Consider the following 19,422-nt stretch of genomic DNA (forward strand, 5'->3'; position numbering starts at 1 on the left):
TTCGGACTCCGAATCACTACCCCAGTCAATGGAGTCATCCGAATCATCGTCGTGATCAGCTGACTTAGACGGCGCAGCCGCCTTAGCCGACTTTGGTTCAGAGGGCTGTTTCAGATCTCGCAATAAAACTTCCGAACCAATGTCGTTCTTATCCTGATCGGAGTCGTAAGCCTCCTCTTCTTCGGCGTCACTTTCTTGATCGGGGGCCTCGCGGAAACGTGTTAAATCTTCCTCAAAGTCCTTAATGTACTTGCGCACTTTCTGACGCAATGTACCTAATGATTTTGAATTGTTTTTCGATAAGTTTTTACGTCCCTCACGGTCTTCCCATACCTCGTTGATGAAGTCTTCCAACTCGGCAAGACAACGAATGTAGAAACGTGGGGTGACGCCCTTCTCTTCCTTGGTAATGACAGGCAATGCCTTTGTGTAGGCACGTGTCAGGTCTTCAAAACTTGACAAAATACTGGCCATGTCCTTAATCTTCTTATGATTACGTATGCTCTTGATAATAGCAGTCAAATTTTCATAACGCTTCTCCTTAGTTGAACGGACAACACGTTTCACTTCTTCTTCATCGTCACTAAATTGCTGCAAGTATGTACATTTTTAAATAAAATACCTTCTTCTTTTCGAGTTGAGATAACTTACAAAATTGGGCGCTTTACTGAATGCTTGTACTGGGACCTCTTCATCACTGGATTCGGTCTCCGAGTCGGAACCCGTGGCAAAGAAACGCGACATATTTTGCTTTTGGTAGTCGTTTAATCAATAGAATGATGGGCGTGAACCTGTTTCCTATAGAAAGTAAAAGAAATTATATTTATTTGAGTTTCCTTTACCTAGGATTATATTAAATCAATTTGTGAGTCTGAGAGGCTGCCTGTCTTAAGTTTCATAATTCGGACGAATATTGCAAAAATATTTATACAGTTTAATTCAATGTTCTAATTTGAGGTTAGATGTGACTGTATGCATTCGCATTTGGCCAACATGGCGCTGTCATTTTGCCACTGCACACCGAATTGCAGTCACTTTTCAACTCGCTTTTTCCACAGAATTTACTATGCGCACGTAACAAATTTTTTTATAAATTAGTTAATGCTACCCTTTTTCTGAACACAATGTAAAATTAACGCAATATCAAGCAATTAAATGCGAAAAACTTACAATTTAAACGGCGAAAAATATTTCCACCGCAGGCTCTTTTTAGCTGGCAGCCGTAAGAAAGATGTTGCCAACAGCGAATTTCGTGCACTTGACGTCAAAAAAGTTGCCACCTTGTTGGAAATTAATGTTTTTACCCTGAAATGTACCCAACCGACATGATCCAACTACACAAGATCTGACAAGATGAAGCAAAAGAAAGCCATGTTATTTTCTTTGAAAAGTAAACAAAGAATATGAAGACGAAGCATAAAGAAAAAAATGCAAGCACTGCATGCTACACCGTCAATAAATACTGACCGTGTGACAGAGCCCTTTGCTTTGTTTACTTTTCGCTCGTTTTCTAGTGAAACAAGATGGCGTAGAACCCGTTCAGACTGTGTTTATACACGGAAGCTCTTGTCGAGGCGATTTTTCACAATGCCTTTTGGTGTTTCTCGTTTCATTTACACACGGCGATTTGTGTGTATGCAATTGTTGTTGTCAGCTGTGAACAGCGGTTCAATTTACACAGAGCCTACAGTAATAATAAATTCGATAGTGAACACCATCGATAGTTGGCGATGGTTTTTAGGCAACTATCGATTGTGTCGATAGTCATTTTCAGCCGATAGGGAATCACTATCGTTAGTCGCTATAGTTTGCCACATACTTCACAAATGAGAATAATTATAGGGGTCTTCCCTTAAACTCGTAAAAGCCTCGTAAATTTACGAGCGTCGTAAAAGAACTGTCAAAATTTTATGCGCAAAGGACTTCATAAACTTCAGTGTTGCCGAGGGGCCGAAGATTTTATACTAAAATGTACGGTAAAATACTGAAAACAAATGAAGCAAATAATAGGTGAATAAAATTAATAAATTTCATCAACTAACTGTATTAATTATAGTTTAATTTACATTCAAGCTGACGGGCTGTTATGAAAAATACTACGAAACAAAAATGTATTCACAAAACCCTTTCCAACCTGCCAAACAGTCACTTTACGCACCCATTTACACATTTGCAAAAGGGGGCGTTCCCGTAACAGCCTCTTACGAGTTTTACACATCTTAAGACTTTACGAGTTTAAGTGAATCCCCTATATATGTTTATCGTTAATCCATCTCACAATCTCAGTTAAAAGTAAGTATTTTAATTCGAATAAAATCAAGATCCAAATGACAGAATTGCTTTCGAAAATTGTTTGTACATTTTTTCAATCCCTTTGCTTCTTCTGTAAATACGTTTGTATGTATATGTATGTACAATTTCGCAAAATTATTTACCTACGCTGTGCGCATATATCCGTTGGTTCTGTGCCATTACGCTATGAATTTTTTACACGTGCACACATGAACCAAAAATACAAGATCACGTAAGAACGCGACGTTGTATTTGTAACTGGTTTTGAGAAAAAAGTTTGCGAAAGCGGGTTCGTCAGCTGAGCGTTTGTTTACATCACAAGCACCACTATTTTACACTTTTATTCAAGTGAAGAAGAGTTAATTCAACATGACAACACATTTTAAAGCATTTTGTTGCATCATTTTACCTAAATTGTGCGTTTAAAGTGGCTGACAATAATTTTGGCTAATTTTGGTTTTCTTTGCTTTGTTTACTTTTCGCTCGTTTTCCAGTGAAACAAGATGGCGTAGAACCCGCAAAAAAAAATCGACTTTTTTCACTCTCTTGTTCTTACGTGATCTTGTGTCTTTCGTTCATGACGTGCACATAGGAATGAAATATCGTCGATAGTATCGGTACTCTCGATAGTCAGCACCATCGATAGTTGCGATAGTGATGCACCATCGATAATATCGATAGTGTCATCGATAATTTTCCACCAATAGTCTAGACAATTATAAAGACAATAGGGCTGTTAGGATCTTGTGAATATGCTCTTCCATTTGCATATTCGTGGTATTTGTATATTCACAACAATAAAGTGCACACGGTTACCATGGCTGCGGGCGTAAAATTTGCAAATCAATTCCAACTGAAAATCCAAGACCATTTCCACAACGTCTTGAACAGCTCTAATACATTAGTCATTCAGCAAGCGCCATTAATATCGTTTTGCCTCAATTTCATATTACATATTAATTTTTCATAATTCTGCGATATTTTGAAGTCCCATGATTCAATAATTAATACCATGTTCTGACCGACAACGAAAACACTTTGAAAGCGAGTTTTGGGATTGTGGGCTGAAGACTTTTCGCACCGGTTGTTAGTGTTTTCGTTGACATTTCTTACATCCTCTGATTACAGTTTCGCTACACAAAAACAAAACCAAAATGCTTTTCCCTCATTTTCTTTTCATTAGCAACCTCTTACTTTCATTCTTATTGTACTTTGGCCAGCCAATTAACAATAAATCCGAAATGGCGTATTAACGATGGTAAAATATGACTTCCACTTCGATAAATAATCGAAAAAAACGAGTGAAGACACCGATTGGAATGAGTGGAACGTGAGTTTTCAAGTAGTTTTCAGCGAAAACTGGTTTTCGTTTGACCGATTTTACATGGACGAAAACACAAGTTTTAGGTCGAAAACCAGTTTTAGCAACGAAAACATGTTTTCGATGTCGGTCAGAACATTGCATAAAGGTTTGCTCACTAGTGATATTAGAGTTTTGACAGTCGCTTACAAAAGGTTGCACAAACACACGCACCCACACGAAGGGCCTTGCTAAGGGAGCCGATTTTGTCAATAGGGAGCGAGATAACTTCTTTCTGAGCAAACTTTCCGTTATTGAATCTTGTTGAAGTCCATGTGGCGTCAAAGAACATTGCCAGCAGTGATTTATGCCATGCTCTGACCGACAACGAAAACACTTTGAAAACGTGTTTTGGGATTGTGGGCTGAAGGCTGTTCACACCGGCTGTTAGTGTTTTCGTTGACATTTGCTACACAAAAACAAAACCAAAATGCTTTTCACTCATTTTCTTTTCATTAGCAACCTCTTACTTTCATTCCTATTTTACTTTTGCCAGCCAATTAACAATAAATCTGAAATGGCGTATTAAAGATGATAAAATATGACTTCCACTTCGACAAATAATCGAAAAAACTAGTGCAGACACCGATTGGAATGAGTGGAACGTGAGTTTTCAAGTAGTTTTCAGCGAAAACTGGTTATCGTTTGACAGATTTTACATAGACGAAAACACAAGTTTTAAGTGGAAAACCAGTTTTATCAACAAAAACATGTCTTCGATATCGGTCAGAACATGGTATTAGGACTTGCGGAAGAAAACGTAAATAATTTATTAGAAACAAGTAAGAAAGTCGAACATTAAATACCCGGCGCAAGTATTAAATATATGATTTTCACCTTTCCGAAACCTACCGCTAGATGGTAAGCGGGGGTGTATCAATTTTGAGTAAATTAGAGTCCTTAAATTTCGAAATATTGCAGTTTCAAGCATTTTTGAAATTTACCGTTTTATGAAAAGCGGCCGTAATTTTAGTCCGATTTCAATAATTTTTAAAGTTTTGTTTTTATGTGGCAAGCACAATAACCATACCGAGTTTGGTACAAATTGCTAGAACGGTTAGCGAGATACATATATGTGATCACAAGTGGGCGGTGCCACGCCCATTTTCCAAAATTTTATCATAGACATATTTCTTGGTAAATAATTGTTGCAACCACCAATTTTGAATAAATTAGCTTTAATATTTACTGATTTATCGAAGATTTTGTATTTCTCGAAATTACCGTTATATGGGATGTGGGCGTGGTTATTATCCGATTTTAAAATTTTCAGCCATTTGGTATGCTGTACCAGGATCAACAACTGTGCCAAGTCCGGAAGAAATCGGTGGAGAGGTTGCCAAGATATACACATGTAACCATAAGTGGGCGTGGCTGCGCCCATTTTTCAAAAATTTATAATATTCTTATTTTTCGTCTAAAAATTATTGTAAATATCAATTTTTAGTGAATAATCTTCAGTAGTTACTACAATATCGCAGTTTCCGTATTTCTGAAAATTACCGTTATATGGGAGGTAGGCGTGGTTATTGTCCGATTTCGCCCATTTTCAATACCGTCCGTCCTACACCCAAAAGAAGTTCACGTACCAAGTTTCGTTAAGATATCTCAATTTTTACTCGAGTTATCGTGTGCACAGACGGACGGACGGACGGACGGACGGACGGACAGACAGTCACCGCTTAATCGATTTCTCTTTTCATTCTGATCATTTATGTATACATTTGTCTATATCTTTCTCGATTCGTTTTGCCTGTTACAAACAACCGTTATGTGAACAAAGTTATAATACCCTTGTGCACAAGTGCGCTCGGGTATAAAAATTTTACCACGGAACTTAAAAATAAGAGGTGTAGTATGTAACAAATTTGTCGGTTAATTGCAGATTCTGTTAAATTATTTAAGTGCTAACTTTTCTACCATTTTTACTGGCTTAAACTATCTTGAATCAATGTTTTTTTTTCTAAAGTTCCGGGGTTACTTGTTGCATTCACGCTTGCCATTCTCCCGAAATGTTAAGTTTTTGGTACATTCTTTCCACTGGTAAGACTGCTTTTACACAGTTCAAGTATTGAATTCAATTCTGCTCGCATGTGGAAGAGAGGGGGTGAGAAGAAAAGGGACGAGTGCACATGCGTCTGTACCGTCAAGTCGGTTCAACTTTCGTGCTTTGCTTTTGGCATTTTCGTTGCTTCCCATTTAAAGAACCAAAGACTTGAATTCAACAGAATTGAAACGTGTAAAAGCAAATAAAAAACACAAAAGAGAATGAGCAAGAATTGCTTTCAAGTACTTGAATCATGTAAATCAGGTGTATGGGCCTGTGCCAAGGCATATAAAACAGGTAGCATTAGTGCAAAAACAACCTTTGCAAGGTGTATTAAACAAGGTGGTGTTGGGGCGACAGCTGAGTTTTTCGCCGTGGAGGCCATTACGTCAAAATGATGTGTTTGTTGTAACTCATACCAATGAGAGTATGGACATCAGCGTGTAATTTGTTAGTGTAATTTTTTACTTATATACGGCCAACACCACCTTGTTAAATACGCCTTGAACCTTTGGGTGTATCTTTCTTTCTTGGTAAATTTGTTTGATTCTCGAAGCATTGATCCATATTATTTGCAAGGCTCAGTAATCAGCGTTTGTGCTGCTGAGTTGGCCGAACATTCCAAAAGCTGCTATTCAATCGCTTGTTTTGTATGGAGATAGGTTTCACATGCAAATAGATTTTAACAATGTGTGTGCAATCGTAAAATATTTGAATATTTGTAAAATTTATTTTGGTACCTTCTTTTAAATTTTGTTACACAAAAAAGAAGTAAGTGGCAACCGTGATTACATTCTCGAGTTCAGTGTTGCCGCTACCAAAAAATGAAATTTACCAAAATCGCCTAGAAAATTAAGCAAATCTCGTAAAACTTAAGCAAATTATTTGAACGGAGCTTAAGAGCCGGTCGTTCTATATCTGATTATCACTACCACTACACTAGGCATGTTTTATTCAACCATCACAAGCAAATAGCTAAATCTTGGTCAAATAAAACGAAATTAGCTTATTTCCTATGTTAGCCAAATTTTGACAGTTGTTTGACTGCAAATAGTCGTTTTTGGGGTTGGGGCGGAGGGAGAGGGGCGCGCTCTCCAACCCAAAACCAAAAAAGTTAATTAAAAATAGAAAAAGCAAGTTTTTATAAAAAAAAATGTTCTTTTTAACAAATGTATTTTGCGTAGAATTCCTTTCTGCGTAGGCGGCCTTAGGTCGCACTTAGGGATTATAACCCTCACAATATAGAATCTTTTTCTGTTTTGCGAAGAAAAGGAGCTGAACACCTTTTGCAGAGAACACCTTTGTATATTTTTAATGCTTACAGGATTGTATTCTATCTTCTTTTGTCTCTCATTCTTTTGGATATTTTGGAGTTTGACAGCTGAACTCCGCCATTTAATTTGCATATGCAACCAAAGTCAGACGCGTGATTTTGAAGGTTGTTGTTGTTGGAGCAGCATACAAATTCCCCAAAGACTTTTTGGGGAGTGTTGCTGGAGTGACAGTCCTTGGCCAGATATAAATCTGTGTCGTTCCGGTTACGTAGACCCGACTGTCGTGGGATTTTGAAGGTGTTTTTATTTAATGAATTGTGATTAATTGGTTAATATTAAAGTCATAAAGAAAGTTATAACTAATCGAGTAAAGTGTAAAATGAAAGGGAATACAAAAATATATTGGTGAAGCGGCTGCTTTAAGGAGAATAGGAGTGATAAATGTACGCTAATTTCCGAATTTTACATGAAAGGGCATATTTTAAACCCAGTTTGTAAATAATTTAGTGACCAAAAATTACACAAGTGGGTGTTAATATAATGTGTAGACCCTTTACTACAAGTGTGTGGAATTTTTTTTTTGGACCGGCCACCCCGTTGGACGGAATAACCCGAAATAGTTGGGGGCGTTACTAAACCCCACCCCTATGGTCGGCATTGTTGTAATTCTTGTCGGAACAGATTCGCACCGACAGAAGTGCGTAGGTCTAAACTACCACATAATTCATGAATGGAATTATAAAAAAATTAAGCAACGAAGAAAAATTTAAGTCTGGAAAAAATTTGGCAATTTTGCTTAAATTTAAGCAAAACGGCAACGCTGCCTGAGTAACGTATCAGTTTACGTTATTAGCTAATCTCTGCGTTTCCCCTTCGCAAAAACGCGATTCAATTAATAACCGCAGCCAACTTTAACTTAGAAAAACGGAATTTGAAGAAAGGATAGTGAAAAAGACGCACTGCGATACCGAATTGGAAAATTTTGTGGGAAAACCAGCCCCGATCTTCGAAAAATTAAACAGAAAAGGTAAGTAAATACAATTCTACTGAAATATAGTGATCAATCCGTGGAAAAACGCGTAGAAGTTTGACCACATGGACTTTTACAATACGCCTGTAGAATGCGTTGGGTTAGCGATTACGGCGCTGCCGCTTCGTGTTTCTATAGCGAATGGGACTGGATTGTATTTGGCAATTTCTGGCAAAGTCCAAAATGGCTTTCACAAAAATAAAATTCTTTTTTGTTATTTTTACTAGTAGCTGTTCGAAGGCACACGCTTTTCAAAAATAAAAGAAAAACCTTGTGTTTTTTTCAAAGCACGTTTATCCCCAACAAAGCAAGCGACGCAGCAGCGGCAAAATCAAAATCGCTACCAACGAGACCATCACTATGTCCGAGGCGGGCGAGTATTCTGTGGAACGCATTGAGGACAAGCGTATTTGCAATGGCAGAGTAAGTAGCTCAAACGACATGGCAATGAAAAAATTTTAATTATTTTGTGTAATTCATAGACCGAGTACTTCTTAAAATGGAAAGGATACCCGCGCAGCGAAAATTCTTGGGAACCTGTAGAGAACCTTGACTGCCCCGATTTGATCGCCGCATTTGAGGAGTCTTTGAAAACAAAAAAAGGTAAGAAAAATTATAAAGCCAATAATTTAGCCGTTTGCATACAGTTTCATTAGCACTAAATTTGAAATTTTTTTTGCTTTTCATTGCATCGCGATAGAGGGCAAGAAACGAGCCGCCACTACGCCAGTGAATGACACAAAAGTCAAGCGAAAAACTGTCGAAGAGGAGCGAGACAACCGCCGCACAATGGGCTTCGACAGAGGTCTGGAGCCATCAAAAATTCTTGGAGCTACCGATTCATCAGGTGAGCTGATGTTCCTCATGAAATGGAAGGGCAGCGATGAAGCCGATTTGGTGCCGGCTAAACAAGCCAACGTAAAATGCCCACAAATAGTCATACAGTTCTATGAGGAGCGTCTCACTTGGCACACGGCCAATGCAGAGGAGGATAAAAATTCCACTAGCAAAGAACCGACCGAGTAAGACACTAGTGTAAGAACATTTTAAGTGCAAACAGACAACAAGAAAAAATATATGAATTGCAAAATCAAATAAATATATTGGTACTGCAATGAATCTAATCAGCTTACACAGTAACTGAAAATTGCAATACAGGAATAATTGGCGCGTAAGCGCGGGATAATCTATACAGACCAGATGTAGTGTTAAAATATAAATAAGATCGTTTTTATTCAACGAAATAATGAAAACGTGCAAGTTGCAATTCAACTAAATACATATGCATACATACATACTTTATGTAGTAATTTCTTGATTTTTACCGAAACGAACTCTTAGTAACACAATACTTTCTAATCAGCTACGGCTAATATTGAAGCATAAATAAATTGAGTTGTTGGCACTTTGACTTTTTTTCTACTTTTTTTATGATGATAACCTGCAGAAATATGGTTTGAAAAACCAACAGTTATGAATACATGCGAAAATATATCCATGAAGCATTACATTTAAAATTAAATTAATTTAAATCCTAAAAATAAAGTTCAGTTTGTAAGGACCTAAAACATGAAGTGAGAATAAGATTAATCACATGAAGAAAAGTCCAATCTAATTATTACAAATTAATAAAATTACATAGTTTTAAACAAGTTGTTTATTTTGTTATTCTAAGAGTATAAAACATGTCGCAGATTCTTAAGAAAGTGGTGCTGGGAAGCAAATAAAATAAAGTTTCCATTTGGACGATAACAATTGCAAATATTAATATACAGAGTGTCCTAGACCACGCGCCCACCCCCACTAAAATGGAGGTAAATGTTTTATTGAATAACGCAAAAATATGACCGACCAACTCCGCGATGAAAGTTATGTAAAGTTTGTCCGCAGAATCCATATCTAGTAAAACTATGTACTTACATACATATATCCTTAAAAAAAATTGACTTCGGGTCAGTTTATCTCACTTCCGGGCGGATCCGGAAGTCGGTAATTCGACCAAAAGGTAGAGCATCCCTGACTTGGAGATTCATATTTTTCGTGTTCCAATAAAAACATTTTCGTCCATTTCAGAAGTCCAGGACGAGTTTAGGTATATTAAGCACCGAGTTGAAAAACATTTTTACTACTTTTTTTACTTGCGTATATGTATGTATGTATTTATATTCGAAGTTGTTACATGTACATAGTATGTATGTTTCAATCACACTTGGAGATCGTTTTGTGCGTTCCGGACGAAAGCTCAATTTTTATAGATTAATGTCATTGCAGCTGCTGCCCGCACACCGCGTTAGATTCGCCAACGCCAAATTGTAGAAGGCGTGTTCAATTGGCAGCAGCTCATAGCCGATATTGTTTATTTGATGCGGATCATCTTCTACGTCATACGCCTCAACAAAGTTCTGAAAAATATTTTGGAATTTTAAAAAAATTTTATCTTTTCAAGCCACTACTTACCTCTCTATCATCGAATTCGCAATACAATCGATCAGTGATACCCCTAAAGTGTCTCACACACGCGTATGTATTGTTCCAAGCATCCTGACAATGGCAGTCTGATTCTGGCGTACACTGCGCTAATCGATCCTTGCGTGACCAGGGACAGCCTTCATTGTAAGTGTCGCTGTTACCCTCTCCCCAGTGTTGCACCAGCACGCTACGCCGATACTCTTTCCCACCCAATTCGCCGTCACTGGCACTTTGCAAAGTCACTTGTATTGGCAAGCCATCCATTTCTGTATGCGAATGTAGCCCCGTCCATTGAAGTATGGTTGGCATTAGGTCTAGCAGCAGCGTAGGTTGCGACACAAACACACCATTTGGCACGCCAGGACCGCGCACCATTAGCGGCACGCGAATGTCGGTCTCGTAGGGTTGTCGCTTATCCCAAGGCTGTGCATTTTGGCCCATATGATAGCCATTGTCCGATGTGTAAATTATGTAGGTGTTGTCCAGTTGCTGCTGCTCCGTCAACGCTTCAACAATTGCGGCAACCATTTCGTCTACAGCAAGTAGCGTCTCCCAGCGTTGTTGGTAGAAGTTATCAAGCAGCTTTACGGTCTCGCTTGGTATGGGGCGTGTGGCGGCCACAAGCCAATGCTTTTCTGGAAATATATCGAGGGGAAAAATGTAAAATTTTACAATGAAAACTGATGGCACTCACCTTGTGGCAGAGGTACGCGGTTGAAGTTTGGCGTTCGCAGTGCCTTCACATGCGCAAAGGCACCACGATGCCGCTCGGCTGGCGTATAGGGCGCGTGCGGCGCTGGAGGCGTGATCATTGCGAAAAACGGTTGCTGCTTGTTGCGCGTTTTCAAGAATGCCAACGCCTTATCACGCAGTAAATCTGTTAAATAAGTGTCTGTGTAGCTGACATTGCGTATATTTTCGCGTAGCGTGTAATTGTAGTAACGTGAATTGCCATGCAAGCCGTAGAACTGCGTCCAACCCGGTGGCACCCGTTCGCCGCGAAACTCATTCAAGTATTTGCCACCGAAGAAGGTTTCGTAGCCGCCATCGGACTGCAGCAGCACAGGCAATGCTTGTGGTTCGATTTTTGTGAGCCAGCGGTGGCCATTGCAGCCTCCACTCAGTGAGTTGTTGGTAGTGCCATGATTGTGTGCGTACATGCCGGATAGCAGACTGGCGCGCGAAGGACAGCACAGTGGCGAGCTGGTGTACTAAATAAGATGGAAAGTTAAAACGAACCTTGAATAAAATCCTTGTCTGAATATTTACACCTACCGCATGACCGAATGTAGCGCCGGCTTTGCCAATCAGCTGTTGGACTTGCCTCATCGGTGTCATGCCCTCCAACGTCAGGTCTTGGTCATCGCTTAGTATTAGCACGATGTTGGGTTTTGCGTTTGCCTCACCGGCTTTTGTGGGCGTCAAGGACACCAGCAGCAAGTAAGTAACAACGGCCAAGGTCAGCTGCGATTTTCGCATGGGATGCATAACCAAAATTGTCCTCATGCTGGGACAGATTTTCAGTATCATCAGCGATGGATTCTTTGGTTTTCAGCGTTTTTGGTTATTTTTGAGCTGCTCCGAAGTTAAATATCAATCAATTTGATCATTTGCTGCCTCTTGTTTTGCACAATGGAAACTAGATTTGCAAAACAAAACAAAGCGTAAAATGACATTGAATGTTAAGAGAAAAACACTCGATAGAGAGACTTAACTGAGAACGTTGCCAGACCGGTGAATATAAGGATGAGGCTGTTATAAAAACAAGAAAAAAAATTTTTGGTAAAATTATATAAAAACTTGAACGTTTTCGGTAGTATCATAGATTCAGTTCCCCAAGTCCTAACTTACATTCACCAACCATAAAACAAAAAACATTTAAAGGACTTAAGTTTATTTGCTCTAAAAATATTACGATATTACATGTTTTAACCAAATAAGAGTGTGGATAAATTTAATTTTCTATGGTTTATAACAAATGTATAAAATGAGAAGATTGAATGTATGCCATATACCTAAACTATTTGTGGAGAAGTCGTTATGCGCGGAAGAAGATTCGCTTAAATTACAATAGCAATTACAAAGGAATAATAAACCATAGCATTTGTTTAATGTCAAAGTGCCGCGCCTTTTGCTACTGTCGCTTTTATCATTCACGGTCCTCTTATACAACACGTTTTACTTCGAAGAAGCGTTTCAGATAGTACACTTGGCCGATGGTCATCAGCACTAGTACCAGCGCTTCGAAAGTGGACCACAAGACAACGCGCGAGTTGGTGCTCTCGTTAATCGAGCGATGGATTTTGTCACGCACCTGTGAAAAACGATGAAAATCCCATTTTATATACGGGCCATTTGATTTCTTTAAAATAATAAACTTACATGCATGTATTCCTGCTCATGCTTCACGCCCGTCAGCGTACCAGACAGCTGCTGAATCATGTCCTCCAACTTGGTGTGACCCACCTCTTCTTCGCTAGGCGCACCGGCCGGACGATGCGGCGAATCGCTTACTTCAATCGAAAACATAACCAATTTTGGTGTCATGCTGCTACGCTCGTTGTTGAAGCAAACACGATAGACGCCTGTCGAGACAGCGGCGAAGGTATATTTGCCGGAAGATTCCTTCTCACTCTCGTGTATAACATTGTTATCCGGGCCAGTTATTTTGATATCAATATCGAGGAAGCCGCCTTCGATAACTTCGAACGTGATGCCTGCGGGGTAGGTTAAAATAATGAAATTAGCACAGCTGTGGGGACTTATGGCTAAAAATACTAACCGAATTTGGTGCCGCCTTCCACCTTCTCGTGAAAACACTCCTCAAGGTGTGCATCAACAGTGACGATGAACGCTTCGCTGGCACGCAGCAGTTGTAGAAGCACTAGCGCACATAAAGTTCCAAAGAGTTTGAGGTTCATAATTGCTGAGTATATGTATTCGAATTTCCACGATAAAATCTATAAAGTGTGATAAATTAGTTAAATTCTTCAATGTTTTTCTCTTCGAAATGATACCAAATCAGAGGGCCACGTATAAAAGCAGGTTTGTGACAGCAGAACTAGAAAAAAGAAAAAACGCCACTGTCAAAATGACATAAAGCTCAGGAAGTTTAAGTTGGCAGCATTGCACAGGCACAGTGGCAGGAGCAGATGAAGAAATGAAGAAAAAATATTGAAATGAAAATTTAGGAATTAGAAATGGGGAAATTTAAGCAAAATTGATTAAATATATTAAACAAATATTTAATCTTTTTCTATTTTTATATCAACGTTTGAATATAATTAATTGAAAAAATTTTGTAAAAATAAAAACTTCAAATTCGGTTATTTGTACAATGCTTCTTTTTCAAATGACTTTGAAATTTTAAAGATATGATTAATTCAAAAAGTTATTTAAAACTATCAGTGCAACGTAGAATAACAATATGGGTACCAAATGAGAGGTACCAAATAAAAACAATAAAGTTTTTTGATTTACAAGGACGAATAGGTATTAAAAATGCGCTTTTAATAAATTAAATTTTTTAAGTTAATAAAGCTTGCAGGACGAAATTCGGTGATGAGGTCGTGGGTATATTAGTCCGCAAACAATAAAAAAGGCTAATTTTCAAGGATATTTAGGCACAAAATTTGTAAAGGACATTTTCCATACCCATTTGTCCTTACGCACCAAAAAATCTGTTATAATTCTACAGAATTTTAATTTTTTCTTTAAAAGATACCCTTATTGTTACCTACATTGCACCGAACTTTTTAAATAATTTTTTGAACTTTTTTTGTGCGTAAAATTTACTGTCGCACGGTGTTATACATATGTAAGCAATGTATTTTTTTTGTTTCATTATCTTAGCATAATATGAATTAATTTTATTTTCTTTAATTTAAATTTCTCTTTTTTCATAATCAATTTTCGCATTATGATTTTTTTTTTATATATTTTTTTCAGGAATGGCCATTAGAATTATTTCACCGTTCTCACTGCGAAAACTCTCTCAAACGAGTCCGCGCCCGTGACCCCATTTTTCGGTTGTGCCATCCCAATTAAACTAACCACTTTGAAACTTATTGCACCCTTAACGAACGAGATCAGCTGTTGAAACACACACGCAGTAACAACAGCACATAATAGACACAATTAGAGCAAAGCCCAACTTACTCATTGCGTTGGGAGTGTAGCGAGTGTAAAGAAAATAACACCGACCTCAACAGTGGGTGACTTTTGCGGCAACTGCGCATTGACGCTCCGCTGTGGATGCAGCGCGCACTGATAACTGGTCCATGACATTTGGAAGTGGAGCACAAGCGTTCATCCGGTTTGTGTGCTGGCTGGAAAGTCTCCACAGCATGTCAAAACGCGAGCGCCGTGCGCTGTGCATGTGTGGTTATGTATGTGTGCTGCGCGCGAGCAGAGGACAACAGGCGACGGCGGATACACTTCGCTTGGCCAACATCCAGTGGCTGGCAGTCGTGCGTATTCATTCAAGTTTGCTGGACCACAGCGGGAACCAAGATAACACAAAGGCAAAGTGATCAAATTAAAATTAAATAGATTGCATTGAATGAAAACGTTGAAAGAAACTTTATTATAGTGCTGTAAGCAGATAAGGTGTGTATCGTGAAATGTACGAAAAGCACACAAAACGGAAGTGAAAATTAAATTCCTCAATTATGCGAAGGTGTGTGAGTACGCGTGACCAAATGCAAGTGTGTTTTCGATGCTTCCCATTCCCGGCAGCCATTGTGTTAGACGTTTGACATTCGCTGCGAAAAGTATGCGAATTAAAGTGCTGCGTTGAAATTGTAAAAGTTTGTGAAAAATTGTGAACTATAAACCAGCAATATCGACTGCACAGCATTCCGCCCACTCGCAACCCACCCGCGTGCCAGTGTGAGCATTCAAGCGCATAAAATCTCGTACCTGTAGTTTGCCCCAATAATCGGTAGCCGCAGCACAGGTGTGTAGCGATGCGAAATCCTTATTAATTGCACACATATTACAACAGCGAACCACAATGCGTACAGCTATAACAATAAACACAACAATAGAAACACCAATAACATACAGTTGAAACTATTTTAAGAAGAACAAATAACTGCAGGTGAAATTGATTGCACTCGTTGGCTTAACGAACACATTTGCTGCCAATGCTGCATAGTTGTCGTTGTTGCCACAATACTACACAAGTGCATAAATGTGTGCGAAATTCTCTTCTACCTCCCAGTGCGTGACTTGTGAGATTTGGGTGTGCAGCCAGAAAATTGCTGCGTCGAATGGGATTTGGTGTGTGAATTGAAAAAATTGCAGCACTCGCAATAAGCAAGTGAAATACTATAAAAGCGAGGAAAAAATAAACAAGTGCGAAACTTCATGTATGTACATGAAGTTAAGTGAGCAAGAAATCGGTGTAAGAAAAAAGTTAGGTTATGTGTAGTGCATATACACAGCGAAAACAGGAATTGAATCAATGAAGTGAACACTGGTGCGAATGAGTAAATTGGCAAAGAAAAAAACAAAAGCGTTTAAAATAGAGTTAAGCGAAGCAACTGCGAATATTGAAAGCGTGAAAAGTGCAAAAAGTCGTAGCATAATACAATACTAGTGCAACTAAAGCGGGTGTGGGTGACGAGAGAGGCAGTTAAACGTTTTCTATACGCTTCCGGTGCGGTGGACCCTTTACTTTGCAGCCATTTTTCTCCTTCCTGCCCTCGCATAGACACCTGCCGCTACGCCTCCCGCTGTGTTTGTGCGCTGCAATGGGTGCAATGCCATTAAAATGCATGAATTGGCATAAACAAAGGGTCTGTAGCTGGTGAGTTGCAAAAACAAAAGGTATGAGAATAAAAACAAAAACAGCAACTATGATACATATGTAAGTATTTTGTAAGGGGGCAGTGTGTACAAGTGTAAGTGATTTACATATATATTTGCGGCATCTGCGACTGCTGCGAACAGCAGTAAAAAAAGTGTGAAAAATTTGCAGAGAAGGCAAAAATCGCATAATTATGTGAAGCTACTGAAGCTTAGAAAACAAAAGAAAGTGGGAATGAGAGAAATGAAAACGGAAATAGCTCTGTGTGTATGTATGTATGTAAGTATGTATGTATGTTAGAGTGAGCATAGACAACTGGCATTTAGTATACCCTTTACAAACTGGTAATTTTCACAAAAAGCCTTAAAAATTGCATGATTTCCCTTAAAAAGGTTTCACTAAATCTAAATTAGTTATTTACTAATCCCATTCATGGTCACCTTTAAACAGTTTTTTAGAGATCACACCATTCCATAGCCAAATTAGTAGTGAAACGTCGTTGCTCTTAAGTTCAAGAAGAAATTGTGTGTTTTTCCGTATAAGGGCTGCTGCCTAATTGGCTTGCAACCCAATAGACTAAGGGCTGGTTACTCCAACTCAACTTAGTTTAGCCAATTTTTTAGACTTAGTCAAGAATAAGCCGTGGAAAGAGTAGGCTAACTTTTAACTTAAGTCCAAAAAATGGCTAAACTAAGTTAAGTTTATTTACCGAAACCAGCTCTCTGGTTTTATATATTTCGGAAAGCTTCCCAGTTGCTAAAATATACTTTAAGGTGAAGCTGTGCAACGAGGTAACCTCTTCCAGCAATCACTCCAAAGCCACCAATAAGATTTAACAAGCTGAATAAATTTTAACTGCCGATTAGACCACAAAAAAACTTTTATTTATAACTAGCAAATGCCCGGTGTGCTTCACTGCGCCTTAAATGTATTTTTGTGTTGTTATTCCCTCCCAAAACTCGTATGGGTTCATTCATAAAAAAACGAAATAGATTTAAAGAGCTTTATGAAGTGAGATTTTCAAACAAATCATTGATTTATGAAACACACTTTATTTTTTATGAATAATGGTGTCAGTTAATGTATTTTCGAAGGTATTTAAACCTGGAAATTTAATTATACACTTATAATGCGATTCTACATTACGTGCATTTTCGTAAAAGGTGTACTAATTCAGTATTTACCTTATCTTATCACTTTGACTGAAAAAAAAAACTTTCAAATAGTTGGCAACCGCTACAAAATTAATTTCGGAAGTAAACTTTTCAAATCTTTTTAGTTTTATTCCCGTATTGTAATATTTCATTTATTTTATGCATTTAGTAATTCAATCAAATTTTTTCAAACAGGTGGCAACCCTCCTAAAAAATATTTTTGGTAGTAAACTTTCCTAAACCTCTTTAGTATGATTCCCAATATTTAATTTATCTTATCATTTAAATCAAATTGGAAACTTCAAACAGATGACAACCTTCCACAAAAATATTTTCGACTGTAAGCCGTCTTAAATATATGTCTTTTGACAGCCATATTGCAATATCTATTTTAACTTATAAATTTAATTAAACTGCAATTTTCAAGCAGGTGGCAACTCTATAATTATTATTTTTCCGATATTTTAAGTTAGACTTTTAGAAATGTATCGGTGAAAACTGATTTCGATTCGAGTTTTCGAGTGATGCGCGTACAAACAGACATACAAAAATTCAAAAAATTGGTGATTTGGCTTCTGTTGCTCTAGTAAAGACCCCGCATATTAATTTTTCTTTAAAATCTATAATGTAGACATCGGCTTGTTACAATTTTACACTTAACAGAGAAAAGCAAAAAGTGTAGAAACTTCAGGTTGCAAAAATTTGGTGTTTTGTATCAAAAACATTATTTTGCACTTTGTAAAGGGTATACAAACTGACCAGTTGCAGAGCTTGAAATACCTTAACAGTTTCTATTGCTTCGTATAGCTAGCGGCAGCATTATGAAGTAGTCATTGTAAGGAAAAAAAAAAAAAAACACTAGAGCAAAAAACCCTAATAGGGAGAACTAACAAACAGTGAAAGCAAAAACACCAACACAAATACAAAAGCTCTGCCATTTAACAACAACAAAAAAGTGTTATTAGTGCCGGGAAAAAATTGAAAACTTTACGGCAGGCAACCAACCAAACTGAATACGTGAAGGATAGTTAAAGTTAGTGTAATTATGTTGAACGCATTCACTGACACCTTTGTGCGACACAGTTAGTACGTGGGTCCAAGCAAATGCCATGCTGCAGTGAACAATCTGAGAAGTCACGCGTGCATACCAGGAAGCAAGCGTACAATAGTAAAAAACGAAACGCACAGCTGAGACATTTACGTTGAACAGGTGCCAGTTGGACATAAAATAAAGGGTAGTGACATATACCACATAAAAAATGTCACACTACACCAACACTCATCGTGTTACATCCACCATGACAGTTGTGTGCACGCCTGTTGCTGGCCTAATTTTTATGATGAGCATGTGCGAATCCTCGAGGCTATAACTTCAGGTGAGTTAAAGTAATTTAAGCATATAAAAAGAAGGGTTAGATTTGGTCCTTTAATTTCCTTTTGCATGCACGCTGATTGTTTTATGCCCATTTTTTATGGTAGCACATTTTTGACACATTTATTCCCTTACTTCCGCTTTTTATTTACGTAAATTTTTTCTTATGACAATACGGGGAACTTGAGCACTTCGTAGAAAATTTTAAATAGTAATTTTGCAGCGTTAAAGCTTTCGCAACCCGACTTATCATTAAACATCGAGTTAGGGAAATTTCCACTTGTCATGTAGGTTAAATAATACCGACATTGACGCGCTTCATTTTACGAAATAATCAATCTTCATGTCAACAGTGCCAAGCGTCTATTTCCACTTACAAATACAAGATTTCAACAAGAGCTGAAGAAGGCAATCAAACAGCCAATTCCACCCAGAATTGACATAAATTTATACATTGGAAATTGAAAATGTTGAATAGTGTGTCAGTGAGCGTATGTGGGCGTAGTGTCGTAGCGTATAAACATACGTACAAACGTAGGAAAAATACTGCAAAGAGCAAATAAAAATGTTAAGTATGCGCATTAAAAATGAGCAGAACCCATGTAATGTTCG

The 19,422-nt window shown here is 38.0% G+C and overlaps 4 protein-coding genes and 1 long non-coding RNA gene across 8 annotated transcripts; 2 read left to right on the forward strand and 3 right to left on the reverse strand.

The window, feature by feature from the left end:
* Positions 1–7: 7 nt before the first annotated feature.
* On the reverse strand, positions 8–1,275 carry LOC118752273 (eukaryotic translation initiation factor 3 subunit C-like; the record flags this gene model as incomplete). The annotated part of the gene is made up of 3 exons (XM_036487140.1): positions 1,171–1,275; positions 652–798; positions 8–591 (listed from the first exon to the last, which is right to left on the reverse strand). Coding segments are annotated over exons 2-3 (677 nt in total), but the record flags the coding sequence as incomplete, so codon positions are not given.
* A 6,598-nt stretch (positions 1,276–7,873) lies between these two features.
* On the forward strand, positions 7,874–9,414 carry LOC118752270 (chromobox protein homolog 1-like). 3 transcript variants are annotated; one of them, XM_036487137.1, is made up of 4 exons: positions 7,874–8,000; positions 8,234–8,426; positions 8,486–8,606; positions 8,704–9,414. In XM_036487137.1, the coding sequence occupies exons 2-4, from the start codon at positions 8,364–8,366 to the stop codon at positions 9,027–9,029; spliced, it is 510 nt and encodes a 169-aa protein (XP_036343030.1). In that variant the 5' UTR covers positions 7,874–8,000; positions 8,234–8,363; the 3' UTR covers positions 9,030–9,414. The 3 variants fall into 3 exon arrangements, with proteins under 3 accessions (XP_036343030.1, XP_036343029.1, XP_036343031.1); XM_036487136.1 differs by having other exon boundaries at positions 7,877–8,000; positions 8,231–8,426; XM_036487138.1 differs by having other exon boundaries at positions 7,877–8,000; positions 8,292–8,426.
* A 297-nt stretch (positions 9,415–9,711) lies between these two features.
* Positions 9,712–12,129, reverse strand: LOC118752269 (N-acetylglucosamine-6-sulfatase-like). Its single transcript, XM_036487135.1, has 4 exons — positions 11,748–12,129; positions 11,167–11,683; positions 10,461–11,107; positions 9,712–10,405 (listed from the first exon to the last, which is right to left on the reverse strand). The coding sequence occupies exons 1-4, from the start codon at positions 12,000–12,002 to the stop codon at positions 10,253–10,255; spliced, it is 1,572 nt and encodes a 523-aa protein (XP_036343028.1). The 5' UTR covers positions 12,003–12,129; the 3' UTR covers positions 9,712–10,252.
* Positions 12,130–12,349: 220 nt separating this feature from the next.
* LOC118752271 (transmembrane emp24 domain-containing protein 2-like) lies at positions 12,350–14,649 on the reverse strand. The gene is made up of 5 exons (XM_036487139.1): positions 14,631–14,649; positions 13,490–13,533; positions 13,255–13,432; positions 12,855–13,189; positions 12,350–12,786 (listed from the first exon to the last, which is right to left on the reverse strand). The coding sequence occupies exons 1-5, from the start codon at positions 14,632–14,634 to the stop codon at positions 12,637–12,639; spliced, it is 711 nt and encodes a 236-aa protein (XP_036343032.1). The 5' UTR covers positions 14,635–14,649; the 3' UTR covers positions 12,350–12,636.
* Positions 14,650–14,742: 93 nt separating this feature from the next.
* Positions 14,743–18,282, forward strand: LOC118752272. 2 transcript variants are annotated; one of them, XR_004994661.1, is made up of 2 exons: positions 14,743–16,555; positions 18,246–18,282. It is a non-coding gene; the product is annotated as an uncharacterized LOC118752272 (long non-coding RNA). The 2 variants fall into 2 exon arrangements; XR_004994662.1 differs by having other exon boundaries at positions 14,743–16,547.
* The last annotated feature ends 1,140 nt before the right edge of the window (positions 18,283–19,422 follow it).

The sequence above is a fragment of the Rhagoletis pomonella genome, unplaced genomic scaffold (genome assembly GCF_013731165.1).
Source record: "Rhagoletis pomonella isolate Grant_MI unplaced genomic scaffold, Rhpom_1.0 Rhpom_scaffold_01359, whole genome shotgun sequence".
In the NCBI taxonomy this organism is placed as follows: domain Eukaryota; kingdom Metazoa; phylum Arthropoda; class Insecta; order Diptera; family Tephritidae; genus Rhagoletis; species Rhagoletis pomonella.

Excerpts from the sequence above, each read along its gene's own strand:
- LOC118752269 (XM_036487135.1), bottom strand. The coding sequence starts at position 12,002 with ATGATACTGAAAATCTGTCCCAGCATGAGGACAATTTTGGTTATGCAT. Across the intron at positions 11,108-11,166 it reads CCGCGTACCTCTGCCACAAG|AAAAGCATTGGCTTGTGGCC; the intron begins GTGAGTGCCATC and ends ATATATTTCCAG. Across the intron at positions 10,406-10,460 it reads GCGAATTCGATGATAGAGAG|AACTTTGTTGAGGCGTATGA; the intron begins GTAAGTAGTGGC and ends AATATTTTTCAG.
- LOC118752270 (XM_036487137.1), top strand. The coding sequence starts at position 8,364 with ATGTCCGAGGCGGGCGAGTATTCTGTGGAACGCATTGAGGACAAGCGT. Across the intron at positions 8,427-8,485 it reads AGCGTATTTGCAATGGCAGA|ACCGAGTACTTCTTAAAATG; the intron begins GTAAGTAGCTCA and ends TGTAATTCATAG. Across the intron at positions 8,607-8,703 it reads GTCTTTGAAAACAAAAAAAG|AGGGCAAGAAACGAGCCGCC; the intron begins GTAAGAAAAATT and ends GCATCGCGATAG.
- LOC118752271 (XM_036487139.1), bottom strand. Across the intron at positions 13,190-13,254 it reads GGAAGGCGGCACCAAATTCG|GCATCACGTTCGAAGTTATC; the intron begins GTTAGTATTTTT and ends CCTACCCCGCAG. Across the intron at positions 12,787-12,854 it reads ATGAGCAGGAATACATGCAT|GTGCGTGACAAAATCCATCG; the intron begins GTAAGTTTATTA and ends CGTTTTTCACAG.